The sequence below is a fragment of the Osmerus eperlanus genome, chromosome 22, assembly GCF_963692335.1.
Source record: "Osmerus eperlanus chromosome 22, fOsmEpe2.1, whole genome shotgun sequence".
Lineage (NCBI taxonomy): Eukaryota > Metazoa > Chordata > Actinopteri > Osmeriformes > Osmeridae > Osmerus > Osmerus eperlanus.
This window is the reverse complement of record NC_085039.1, coordinates 6719548-6732622: the sequence shown is the minus strand read 5'-3', so window position 1 is coordinate 6732622 and position 13075 is coordinate 6719548. Positions and strand designations below refer to the sequence as shown.

At 50.4% G+C, this 13075-nt stretch overlaps 1 protein-coding gene across 2 annotated transcripts in view; it reads left to right on the top strand.

The window, feature by feature from the left end:
• The window catches only part of usp34 (ubiquitin specific peptidase 34), a 45716-nt gene that overhangs the window by 4732 nt on the left and 27909 nt on the right, over positions 1–13075 (top strand). For both annotated transcript variants that reach the window (XM_062448637.1, XM_062448636.1), the window contains exons 3-21: positions 762–1308; positions 2067–2117; positions 2973–3122; positions 3414–3481; positions 4709–4901; positions 5174–5235; positions 5353–5434; positions 5671–5763; positions 6025–6150; positions 6581–6710; positions 6938–7068; positions 7814–8550; positions 9411–9628; positions 9806–9924; positions 10365–10492; positions 10762–10851; positions 11262–11357; positions 11738–11820; positions 12863–13017. In XM_062448637.1, the coding sequence (XP_062304621.1) occupies positions 762–1308; positions 2067–2117; positions 2973–3122; positions 3414–3481; positions 4709–4901; positions 5174–5235; positions 5353–5434; positions 5671–5763; positions 6025–6150; positions 6581–6710; positions 6938–7068; positions 7814–8550; positions 9411–9628; positions 9806–9924; positions 10365–10492; positions 10762–10851; positions 11262–11357; positions 11738–11820; positions 12863–13017 (3259 nt within the window). The remainder of the gene's footprint in view (positions 1–761; positions 1309–2066; positions 2118–2972; positions 3123–3413; positions 3482–4708; positions 4902–5173; positions 5236–5352; positions 5435–5670; positions 5764–6024; positions 6151–6580; positions 6711–6937; positions 7069–7813; positions 8551–9410; positions 9629–9805; positions 9925–10364; positions 10493–10761; positions 10852–11261; positions 11358–11737; positions 11821–12862; positions 13018–13075) is intronic.

The following is a 13075-nucleotide window of genomic DNA, read 5'->3' as shown; positions in this document are numbered from 1 at the left end:
CAGGAATTACAGATTACCAGCCTGAGGATAATGAGAACACTACTAACTCACAACACGCACTCACTCACACACACTCACACACTTTTTTGGGAAACATTGTTTGGGAAAGATAATTATTTCAAGAACGACAGAGCTGAGAATAGATTAAGCGTAATTTCTGTGTGATTAGTTTTGAAGCTGTGGCCTCATTACTTTCTGCAAACTGTTTTTTGGTTCTGTGGAAAAAGGAGGATTATGGGTTATGGTTAGTACCCCAACCTAATGCCAGTTTAGCCTATTTGATGCCTGTAATGAGAATGGACTCTGTAATGGCATTCCTGTGGAATTTTAAAACAGCTGTACAGTGAAGACAACTAAAATCCAACATGGCTGTTAACGGCACGTCTGCTTGGGTAAAGAAGCCTTTTAGTCTGAATATGATTTGAACACTTTCCAAAAGTCAAAACAATTTATTGTTCCAAACTAGACCCTAGTTAGTCAGTGCTCTTCACTTAACTGTAATTCAATTGATTTTCTGTACAAATTTCAAGAATATTCACTGACTTTCTTTACGTATATTGTTTGGGATTCCCCCCTTTTCCCCGTCTTCATTCCCCCCTGCATCTTTGACTTTTCCTTCTCCTCCTCCCTCCATCCTTCTACCTACCCCTCTCTCTATCTTTCCCTCTCTTTCTCCCTCCCGCCCTCTCTTTCTCCCTCCCTCCCTATCTCTCTCGCCCTCTCTACCTGTCTCTCCTCAACCGTCTCTTCCTCTCCCCCAGGCAATGTCTGTGCTGCTTCAAAGAGTACAAGCAGCTGGAGGTGTTCAACCAGCTGGTGTACGCCCTCATCAGCCTGGTCATCGCCCAGGTAACCAGCCTGAGGGACAGCCTCTGCTCCGCCCAGGACTCCGCCAACGGCGGGGGCGGGGCCCAGGGCCCGGAGTGGAGCGAGGGCGGAGCCAGGCCCGAGGCCCTCCCCCGGCCCTCCTCTCCCGGCGAGGATGAGCCCCTGAACGTGGAGAGAGACTCGGCCGAGGAGGATGGGGAAGCGCCCGACCAGAACCACAACAAGTCCCAGAGCCAAGGGGCGAGCCAGAGCAGCCCGGCCCAGCCCGAGGCTGCGGGTCCTGGGGAGGGCACCAGCTGCAGCGGGGCTGGAGGTAGCGTAGCGGCGACGGCTAGCGGTGGCAATACAGACAACCAGGACCCGTTCAGCTCTTGGAGCACAGAGGAGAGGGAGAAGTTGCTACTGTGTGCTGCCAAGATCTTCCAGATCCAGTTCCCCCTTTACACAGCCTACAAACACAACACACACCCAACAATAGAGGTGAGAACACACACTCACACTGTGGCCCAGTTTCCTGGACATGGATTAAGCCTAGTCCTAGACTAAAAACTTTTTCAGTGGAGAATTGTTCTCTTATTTTAAGACTAGGCTTAATCCATGTCTGAGAAACTGGGCCTATTTCATGTTGCACGTGTATTCACATTCTAGTACCCAAACACACACACCCACTGTAATGGTCAGAACCCAATATGCAGTACACACAAGTCTGCAGTTCATTACAACAACAGAGGTCAACACTTGAGGCCTTTTTGTTTTTATTTGTTAAAGAACACAGTCAAGGTCCAGCCCTATCAAGGCCCTCTTACCTTGAGGGAGAAAGACTCAAACATGTATGCAGTCTAGTCATTCTAACAGAACCCAGCAATGACTTGCATTCTTTTGTTTGCTCTTCTCAATCTCTTCTCCTTCTCACGCATTCCTCCGTTGCTCTCTCATCACTCTTTCTCTCTCACTGCCCCTCTCTCCCTCCCTCCCTCTCACCGCCTATCTGCCTCGCCATCTCTCCTCTTTCTCTCTTCCCCCTCTCTCTCACTGTCTCCCTCCTCTCCCCCTCTTTCACCGTCTCTCCTCCTTCCTCACGCCCCCCCCCCCATCTTCTCACCGTCTCTCCTCCTTCTCTCCCCCCCTTCCCCCTCACTGTCTCTCTCTCTCTCTCTCTCTCTCTCTCTCTCTCTCTCTCTCTCTCTCTCTCTCTCTCTCTCTCTCTCTCTCTCTCTCTCTCTCTGTCTCTCTCTCAGGACATCTCTGCTCACGAAAGCAATATCCTCGGCTCCTTCTGCGATATGAATGTAAGTGTCCCCCAACTCACACCCCTGGATTCACCCATCCTCACCGTTCCCCCCCCCCCCCCCTCCCCCAAAGAAACGGGTGTGTCTGTCCTTTCGGGCTGACCATCTTCCTTCCTGCCCCTCTTTCTCCCCCCCGCTGGTCATGCTGCTCATATCTTAGTGATTTATGACATCTTGGAGCTATTTCTGGTTTATTGGGGAGGTGCATGAAAAGTGGCCGTGCCCAGAGCCTGACAGCTGTGGCCCATTTAAAGAGTCGAGAGGAGGAAGTGAGGTGGTGGTGGTGGGAGGCTGGTTCTGGGTCAGCCTCTGTATCTCCTTACCCGGGGGGGGGGGGCTTTAAGACTAGGGTTAGGGAAAGGGGTTAGGTTTAGGGCATTGATGGGTGGGATGGATCAGAATGGTCGAGGCTAGATCACGATCGGGGAGTTCATCTTGAAATTCCACCTCCACAAGTGCTGCACTGACTGAGGACGTGACTGACTGGTGAAGCCAAGTTGAATAATGAGGCAGATCCGAGGTGAGGATGGGGCCTTGGTGACGGTTTATCGCTGATATTCCACTTTGTCACTTGTCCTGTCGACAACATTGGAGAGTCAGATGTTTTCATGTACATTTTTACTTGTGTGTGTGTGTATACCATTTGTCTTCTATTAGCTTGGCTTAGGGGTATTTCTGTTATTTTTTGGTAAAAATGGGGTTAGAGTCCGGCCCGGGCCCTTTGCTGCATACTCCCTCTCTCCCTCCCCTGCCTTTCCTGTCAGACTATACCTTCACTATAAAAAAAGAAATGAAGGCAGAAATGCTCCCCTTTTGAGTGAGTGTGTTGAGCGTGTGGCGCGTGTCTCTGACCAGGACGTGGAGGTTCCCCTGCACCTGCTGCGCTACGTGTGCATGTTCTGTGGGAAGCACGGCCTGTCCCTGATGAAGGACTGCTTCGAGTCGGGCACGCCCGAGAGCCTGCCGTTCCCCCTCGCCCACGCCTTCATCACCATCGTCTCCAACGTGAGTCACCGCCAGAACAAAAAACCCAGAAACAAAACAAAAATGTTTTCGCGGGCGCCATGCTTTTGGAGGGTGCAGAAGTTAGGTAGTTGTTGGTGTTGGTCGTCAGTTTGCAGTCAAGCCCTTCACTCGCATACTAGAAGCCTGTTGAAACTTCTTAACCATATAACTGACTTTAGCTGTAGTAACATCCTTCTGTAGTCACCCAGCCATGTGAATTGAAGGACTTTGTGTTTTGGAATAAAAATCTTTTATTTTTTATTTCTTCCTTTCCCCCCTCCCCACACGCAGATCCGAATATGGTTGCACATTCCCGCTGTCATGCAGCACATAATACCGTTCCGCACCTACGTAATACGGTAAGTTCCTGACAAAAGCCTTCTACTCCTGTCTCCCGTGCTCCCTCTGACCACATTCTGTTTCCGAGTCTCGAAAATCGTGGGCAGGGGATCTTTCCTCGAGCCTCCGAATTTCAACCTAGTTACAGATTTAGAATATATGAGACTGTTACGCTATTGAGAGAGGGGGGGGCAGAGAAAGAATGAGAGAGAGAGAGAGAGAGAGAGAAGGGGACAGAGAGAGTGAGCGACTGACTAACTGACTGAGAGAATGTGAGAGAGTTCTTTTCAGTCAGAATAATCCCTAGGGCTGTCTGAAATTCATACTGGATTTCTCATAAATGTTTTGTTTACGCCCGCCATTTTGTCGTGTCTGCTGTCTCCAGCACCCGATCAAACACCCAGGAGGTTAGGGGAGGACGTTGGGAGAAACTAGCCTGAATTGTGTAGCCTAGTTCGATTTTTGGGGGTTTGCAAATTGCAGATACTCTGTCGTCTTGGAGTCTGCAATTTTGTGTTACATTTTTAGAGGAGCTACATGATTTAGACATGTCCAAAAAGGATTCCTGATGAGAACCAGCAGCTGTCTAGACCACCTTTCTGGCGTTGCGCTCGCTCTCTCCGTCTTTCTTTCTCCCTCTCTCTCTGCCCGTTCAGTGCCGCGCGTTCGCGTGTTGCTAGGAAGAGCTTCCCTCGCCATGGCAACAGTCGTCAGGGCTTTCCAGCCAGCCTCTCCTCACATGACCTTGGGAGGAGCCCAGACTAGCTGGCAAGGCGCCTCAGCCACCCGATGTCACGTGACACCGCCCGGGGGCGTGACGGATTAACCATGCTGAGGTGTCTCTGAGGCCTGTGGTGACAGACGTCTCACGCTTGTTTTCTGGGCACGCTTGACTTCCCCGTCACCTTTTTTTTTTAACAACTCTGATTTCCTCCAGACCCACAAAAAAACCCACGACAGTCTCCACACGTACCTCGTTAGCGTAGCCGTTTGCGTAGCCGTCTCCCGTCTGTTTGTTTGTTTTGAGCGTCGAGTTACCAAGCCACAGTTTGGCACAGTCTCAAACTAGTTGTACTGCCCTACAGTTCTACTAAACGCACACACGCGTCATTATGGTGGATGCATGCAATGAAGTGAGGAATAAAATAAGTAAGGGATTAAGGGACTGGGAGAGATTGACCTTTTGGAATACTCTGAATTATAATATCTTCCTTTGCACCCCCCCCCCCCCCCCCCCCCCCCTCTAGGTACCTGTGCAAGCTGTCGGACCAGGAGCTGCGGCAGAGCGCGGCGCGCAACATGGCCGACCTGATGTGGAGCACGGTGAAGGAGCCGCTGGACAGCGCGCTGTGCTTCGACAAGGAGAGTCTGGACCTGGCCTTCAAGTACTTCATGTCCCCCACACTCACCATGAGGCTGGCCGGCCTCAGCCAGATCACGGTGAGTGTGGGGGGAGGGCACACACACACACATGGGTAAAGCAGACAAGCATGCACACCTGGAGACTTGTATGCATGCACACACACACGACCATATCATGCTGACAGACACACACACAGACAAATAAAGCAAACACGTGCACACACACACAGTACTGCACACACAGCAACGGGCGTACAGTAATAGCTAAGGTGCCCACACAGTACATTCACAGTCAGTCGTAAATGACATTGAATTAAATATTTAGCCACTCTTTCTTCCTCTCCACTCAGAACCAGCTTCACACCTTCAACGACGTCTGCAACAACGAGTCTCTGGTGTCCGACACAGAAACGTGAGTGTGTTAACCCCAGCCGGCCAGCCGCTCGTCAAACGCCAACGCCGTTAAAACGCTAATGCCGCTAAATCGCTACCGCCGCTGAAATGCTAATCCCATTCTCCCCTCCTGTAGGTCGATGGCGAAGGAGCTAGCCGACTGGCTGATCAACAACAACGTGGTGGAGCACATCTTCGGACCAAACTTGCATATCGAGGTGAGTCCAGGTTACGTCGACGCGTTTACCAAACTTGAGTCTCTGTTTTGGGTTCTTTCCACCGACGGGATGTGAAAGAATATCCAAATTATGTAAATGAGAAAGGAAAACAACATTTTGAAAAAAAAAAAAAAAGAGATGAAGAAGAAAATAAACCTGTAGTAATGAGGCAGTTGGGATGCGAGTGGCGGTAGTGACCGGGCGCTAACGAGCGGGTCGTGTCTGCCCCCCCTCAGATCATCAAACAGTGCCAAGTCATCCTCAACTTCCTGGCAGCGGAGGGCAGGCTTAGTACCCAGCACGTGGACTGCATCTGGGCTGCGGCTCAGGTAAGACAGCACATACAAACACACACCACCTATCACACACACACACCACCAAACATGCACCAACCACCAGACGCACATCCAGCCCTCTCACGTCATACAGTGAGTCTCATGCGGATGTGTTCATAACGACCCCCAGGACAAGTACTCCTGTCTGTCTCCTCTCTCACTCTCTCTGTCTCCTCTTTTTAATCAGCCGAACCATGCGTCCTTTGATTAATGATGTTGGTATTGAACAGCGTGTGTGTGTTCTGACTTCCGCAGCTGAAGCATTGCAGCAGGTACATCCACGACCTGTTCCCCTCCCTGATCAAGAACCTGGACCCAGTGCCTCTGAGACACGTCCTCAACCTGGTGTCTGGCCTGCACCCCAGCGCCCACACCGAGCAGGTACACACACACACGCCTGCACACACACACACACATGCACGCCTATACACGCACGGGTACGCACACATACATACAGACACATGCACGCACACATACAGACACACACACTCATACACACACATACATACACATATACACACAGACATGCACAAGCAAGGATTCTCACTGTCATACAGTCTTACGCAGTCACATACCCACAAATGAACGTATATACACACACACACCCGCCCACACACACATTGTGGGTACAGGAACCTCAGCATGTCTCTGTCGGGGGAAAATGAGCCGTTATTGCTTCATGCATCTTATTATGGTTTCGCTTCAAAGGCCTTAAGGTGAAAGACGGCAAAACCACTTTCCGGTCCTCCAGCGCCTTTTAGAAGACTTGTCTAACAGAGCTCCTCTTTGTCTTCCACGTCGACACACACAGACGCTGTATCTGGCCTCCATGCTGATCAAAGCGCTGTGGAACAACGCGCTGGCAGCCAAGGCCCAGCTCTCCAAGCAGAGCTCCTTCGCCTCGCTGCTCAACACCAACATTCCCATGGGCAACAAGAAAGGTGAGACTCTACCCCTGTTGTCATTGTTCCAAGATGAACTCCCAACTTATTACAAGGATGTTTTTAAATATATAATGTATTTTTTTAATATTAAATCATAAAAAATATAGATATTATTTTTGTTATTATAATTATAAAAAAATAAAAGTATTCTCTCATTTTTATTTCTGTTCATGGTTAAAATTTTATTTTCAAATTTTTCCCCCCTGGCCTTCCTTTTTACCCAGGCTCCCCGGCGGCCAGCCCTGACAGTAGTGACAACAGCGACACGCACCACAGCGGCGCCAGTGACATGGACATGGACGAGCAGATGATGGGCGGAGGCAAGCGCGGTCAGCAGCGGTTGTCCGACACTGAGGTAGAACCAACTTTCTCTCTCCTCTCTTTCTCTTGTCTTTTCTAGACAACATAGGTGGATGCCAACTAGGGATGGGCGATATATTAGCGATAATATCGCAATAATTTTGACGACAATGTAAAATGGGAAAATATCGAATATTTTACGATATCACGTTTTTTAAAAGTTTTTTTTGTTGCTGATCCTTGTGTTGCTTGTGTTTTAAGATCACCGTCTGGCTCCTCTGTGTTCACACACAGACACCGTTTGTGCAAATGGTCACAAAAAGCATGTGCACAAACTGAAAATTGCACAGGCACTCTTTTGCTCTCTTTGTCCTGTCACATAAGGACCTCTGCATGAAATGTTCCATGTGAGGTCCATTTTGTCAAGTTGCAAGTACCATGTTATGGCAACTGCTTAAATTTGCACTACACATTTTGTACTTTGTAACAATAGCTGTTCTATCTAAATAGTTTTTGTTGTTTTCTAATGGGAGCAAAAGAAAAATCATGTTTTTTTATATAAATGCAAACATATCGACATATATCGTAAAACTTGACAATATTGAGATATATATATATATTTTTTATATATCGCCCAGCCCTAACGCCAACCCAGTTGCCACCTTGGCTTGTGTAAACAGCAACTTGTGTCTATCTCTCTCCCACTCTTTCTGTCTCTCTCTCACCCTCTCTCTTCTCTCTCACTCTTCCTCCGTTTCTCTCCTCGTACTCTCTCCTCTCTCTCTCTCCCTGCCCCCCAGGAGTCGATGCAGGGCAGCTCAGACGAGACGGCCAACAGCGTGGAGGAGGGCAGCAGCAGCCAGGCCTCCAGCAACGAGGCGGCCTCTAGCCGCGCCAGCCAATCGCCGGGCAGCCCCGCCAGTGAGATGCACTCGGACGACATGGCCGACAGCGAGCCCCTGAAGGAAGAGGAGGAGGAGGAGGAAGAGGAGGACGATGAGGAGGAGGACGAGGAAGAGGACGACGACGACGAGGAGGATGACGACGAAGAGGAGGAGGAGGACGAGGGCCAGGCGGCTGCGGCGAGTGCAGCGCAGGAGGGGAGCGCCCAGAAGGAGGTGCGGGACCCCCCGGAGGTGCGGAAGCGGAAAGCCGGCGAGGCGCTGGGGGAGGGGCAGGGTCACGGTGAGCGGCCGGGGGGAGGCGGTGGTGGAGGCCCCAAACCCAAGGGCCTCCCCTTCTCCCCGGAGGCCACGGCCGCCATGGTCAACGCCGCCTCGGCCTCGCTGGAGGGCCGCATGAGGATGCTGGAGGCGTGCTCGTCCTCGGGGGCGGAGAGGGGCGAGCAGCAGGGGCCGGGGCCGGGCCCGCAGGGGGGGGCCGACATGGGGCCCTCACCCATGGTCCAGGGGCCACAGGAGCCGCCCTGCCTGCCCCGCCCGGGGGACTTCCTGGGGGACGCCATGGGCAGCGAGCTGTTCAACTGCAGACGCTTCATCGGGCCCCACCACCATCACCACCACCACCACCATGAAGGGTAGGTATCCACCTCTTAGGCCTCTGTCTCTGTTTATCCATCCGTCTATGCATCCATCTATCTATCCATGCATCCATCCATGCATCCATATATGCATGCATTTCATATTTTCATGCATCCATATTTTCATGCATCCATCTTTTCATTCATCCATCCATCTATCCATATGCATGCATCCATCTATCTATCCATGCATGCATACATCCATGCATCCATATATACATGCATCCATCTTTTTATTAATCTATCCATATGCATGCATCCATCTATCCATGCATGCATGCATGCATGCACGGGTCCATGCATCTATCCATGCATGCATGCATGGGTCCATGCATCTATCCATGCATGCATGGGTCCATGCATCTATCCATGCATCCATTTATCTAGCCATGCGTCCATGCATGCATCCATTTATCTAGCCATGCATGCATCCATCTATCCATGCAGCCATCTATCCATGCATGCAGCCATCTATCCATGCATGCAGGCATCCATCCATCTATCCATGCATTCATTTATCTAGCCATGCGTCCATGCATGCATGAATCCATCTATCCATGCATCCATCTATATATTTATCCATCAAATCATCCATCCTAATGAGAAAGCCACTCATCAGTCTAGTGTCATTCGGCTCTCATTTATACAATTTCTCTTTAAACTTGTGGAAACACGGTTCTCGTTTGAAATGAGAATGTTTTACTATATTGTGCCAGTTTAGCGCAATTCAACATGAACACTCGAGCAGCAATTTTTTTTAAAGAAATTGTATATGATTTAATGATATGTAATAATCAATAATATAATAAACCAGTTGTGATTGCTGATCGTGGTGCCTAACCTGCCCCCCCCCCCAGACACCTGGTGGAGGACATGCTGAGTGCTGACGACGTGAGCTGCAGCAGCTCGCAGGTGAGCGCCAAGTCGGAGAAGAACATGGCCGACTTCGAGGGGGAGGAGTCAGGCTGCGAGGAGGAGGAGCTGGTGCAGATCAACTCCCACGCCGAGCTCAGCTCCCATCTGCAGCAGCACCTGCCCAACCTGGCCTCCATCTACCACCAGCACCTGGTGCAAGGTCCGCGCCGCCCGCTGCAAACTCGCGCGCGCGCACACACACACTCACTCACTCACTCACTCACTCGTGCCCACATACACACACTCTCACTAAGTCATTCATATACAAACAAACAAACTCACCTCCCCCTTCCTCATCCTCACCTCCTCTCTCTGGCTCCCCCCCCCCCCCCTGCAGGGCCGGCCGTGCACAAGCACCAGTACACCGGCGGCCACGCCGTCACCGACATCAACCTGGACAACGTGTGTAAGAAGGGCAACACCCTGCTGTGGGACCTGGTTCAGGACGAGGACGCGGTAAGAACGGAGCCCCGACCAGGAGGCATTCATTTATTTCATTATCATCTATCTTACTTTATTTATCCTCTTGGCTTCAACCGTTCTTCAACTGTGTTGTCGGGACGTGTTGTCGGCAGTTTATTTAGTAATTTTCTTTATGTAGATTTTTTAACTTAATTTGTACCTGTACAACAGGTGTACAGGTACAACTGCACACTTGATTGGTTAATTGAGAGCCCAAAGACAGTGACACCACCAAGTCTAGCTTGAGGAGGATATTGTGTTGTTTAGGTTGTTTGTGAATGATGAAGCATTGATGATGAGCACTATTGTTACGTACTACTGAGTTTCAAAAAAGCGGGAAAAAAAGTTTTTCAACCAGTGGCTGGAATTTCCTCTTTCTCTCTCTCTCTCTCTCTCTGTCTCTCTGTCTCTGTGTGTAACCACGTCCTCTCCAGATCCACCTGTCGGAGGGCCTGATCAACGAGGCTGAGAAGCTGCTGTGCTCTCTGGTCTGCTGGTTCACCGATCGCCAGATCCGCATGCGCTTCATCGAGGGCTGCCTGGATAACCTGGCCCACCACAGGTCTGTGTGTGTGTGTGTGTTGGACTGTGCTTTTGTGTCTGCCTGCATGTCACTTTTAATTTATCCTTCTTTATCTAGAAGTATTTGCTGTGTGTGGTGCTACCTTCCTTTGTCGCTCGCTCTCTCTCTCTCGCTCTTTCACGCTCTCGCTCGCTCTCTCTCTCTCGCTCTCTCTCTCATCCATGTTTGACCTGCTTGAACATACTGGTGACATCAGCCAGCAGGACACCTGCTCCATGTCCTCATCCCTCTCTTCTCTTCACGCTCAGGTCCGTGGTCGTCTCCCTGCGGCTCCTACCAAAACTTTTCGGCACTTTTCAGCAGTTCGGCTCCAGTTACGACACCCATTGGATCACCATGTAAGTGTGGTGTCTTCGCTCGTCAAACACATTTCTGCCTTTTTTACTGAATCTAGATGTTCTGAAGAATGATACAGAGATGTGAAGTGTCATCAAGGGAACTATTAGTAAACCACCTCCTTTTTCAGACACACAGTAAAACACACGGTAAAACATCATGTTTTTCCTTTGAATCACAGGTCACCTCATTCTTGAACACCACCAAAATAAAATACCAAAATAATCCATACATTTTCATGGAATGAATTTTGAGACAACACCTACCTCTTCCAGATTGTAGTGTGAGGTGTAATGTCTGTGTTCTGATCCTGCCCCCCCCCCCCCCCCCCACACACACACACACACACACACACACACACACACACACACACACACACACACACACACACACACACACACACACACCCCAGGTGGGCAGAGAAGGAGCTGCACATGATGAAGCTGTTCTTCGACAACCTGCTGCACTACATCCAGGAAGTGAGGGAGCAGAGACACAAGTTTGCCCTGTAAGTCATCATTTCTATCTCTGTCTCTCTTTCTGTCTCTTAGTCCTACATCCCTCTGTCTCTCTCTTTCTTCCTCTTTGTGTCTGTCTCTTACACTCTCTTTTCCCCCCTCACTCTCTCCCTAGATATCTCTCCCTTTCCCCACAATCAATATGACCTATGCGTGCCAGTTTTAACTGTGAGATGCAAATGTTAAATTGTAATCGAGGCCCAGTCTCAAATCTCAAAACCAACTCATTGAAAAAGGTTGATGACATTTTGTATCCGGGTACGGTTCAAATGATAGCGTGTCCTACTGTGACGACGACTACCACCAGGAAATGTTGCCCTAACGAATGGCTGTCTAAAACGCATTGTCACCCCCCTCCTCCCCCTCTCAGGTACGGCCACAGTGCTGAGGTCCAGGTACGCCTGCAGTTCCTCACCTGTGTCTTCTCCACCCTGGGCTCCCCCGACCACTTCAGTAAGCGACCATACACACGAGCGTGCACACACACAGAAGTCTTCTCCACCCTGGTCTTCCCGGACCACTGCAGCGACTACACACACACACACACACACAGTGAGAGAGAGAGAGGACTGCGGAAATGGCGGTTACATGTGGAACCTGAGGAGCCCTGGTGAGACAGAAAGACCCATTGTCCCTCACCCAGACGGCCCGGGCCATCTCTTCACACCGTCTCTCTTTCACACACACACACACACACACACATGGTCTCTCACACACCATCCACGGTCTCTCACACACCATCCACGGTCTCTCACACACACCATCCACGACCTGTCACACACACCATCAACGGTGACGATTGAGCTTCCGACGTGTGTGTCCGTCTGTGTGTGCTGGTCGTATGTCGAAGAGAAATCATTGTGTGTATCCATGTAATTGTATATAAATGAGTGTGGGAATGACCATGCATGTGTGTCTGTATTCTTGGATGGAAAAACTGTGTGTGTGTGTATTTTGAGAGAAAGAGTCCTTGTGTATGTATTGAATAGTTTGGGAGAAAAGCTCAATGTCTCTGTGTATACACTGTATTGAGAAAGTGTGTGTGTGTGTGTGAGAGAGAGATGGATAGATGGGGAGATAGGGAGAGAGAGCCCTAATGGTGCCCGCGAGGGCGGGGCCCCCAGTCTGCCATTCTCCTCCTCACAAAAGGACAAGATCCTCCATGTAACACACACTGCCGCCTCCGTCTCACCCTGCCAGACACTCTGGCACCCCGCAGTGTGTCGGACCGTGCCCAACATGTAGTTCACATGCTGCAATGATCTGTTCACGTCGTTTGAAGATGTATAATGCTGTTTTTAAGTGTTTATCTACGCGTTCTCCTGACGCGATTGATGACTGTCTTCTCTTCTCCTCTCTTGTTTCTCTTTCTTCATCCTCCTCTACCTCCTCTTCCTCCTCCTCCTCCCCCTAACCTCCCTCTCCTTCCCCTGATCCCCCCCACTCTCCTCCTGATCCCCTTCTCCTTTCCTCCCCTTCCCCCTGCTCCTCTCAGGGCTGAGTCTGGAGCAGGTGGACATCCTGTGGCACTGTCTGGTGGAGGATTCGGAGTGTTATGACGACGCGCTCCACTGGTTCCTCAACCAGGTGCGCAGCAAGGACCAGCACGCCATGGGCATGGAGACCTACAAGCACCTCTTCTTGGAGAAGGTAGGGACACACACACACACAACATCCTGGATGACCCGGGCACGGCAACGCTCACACA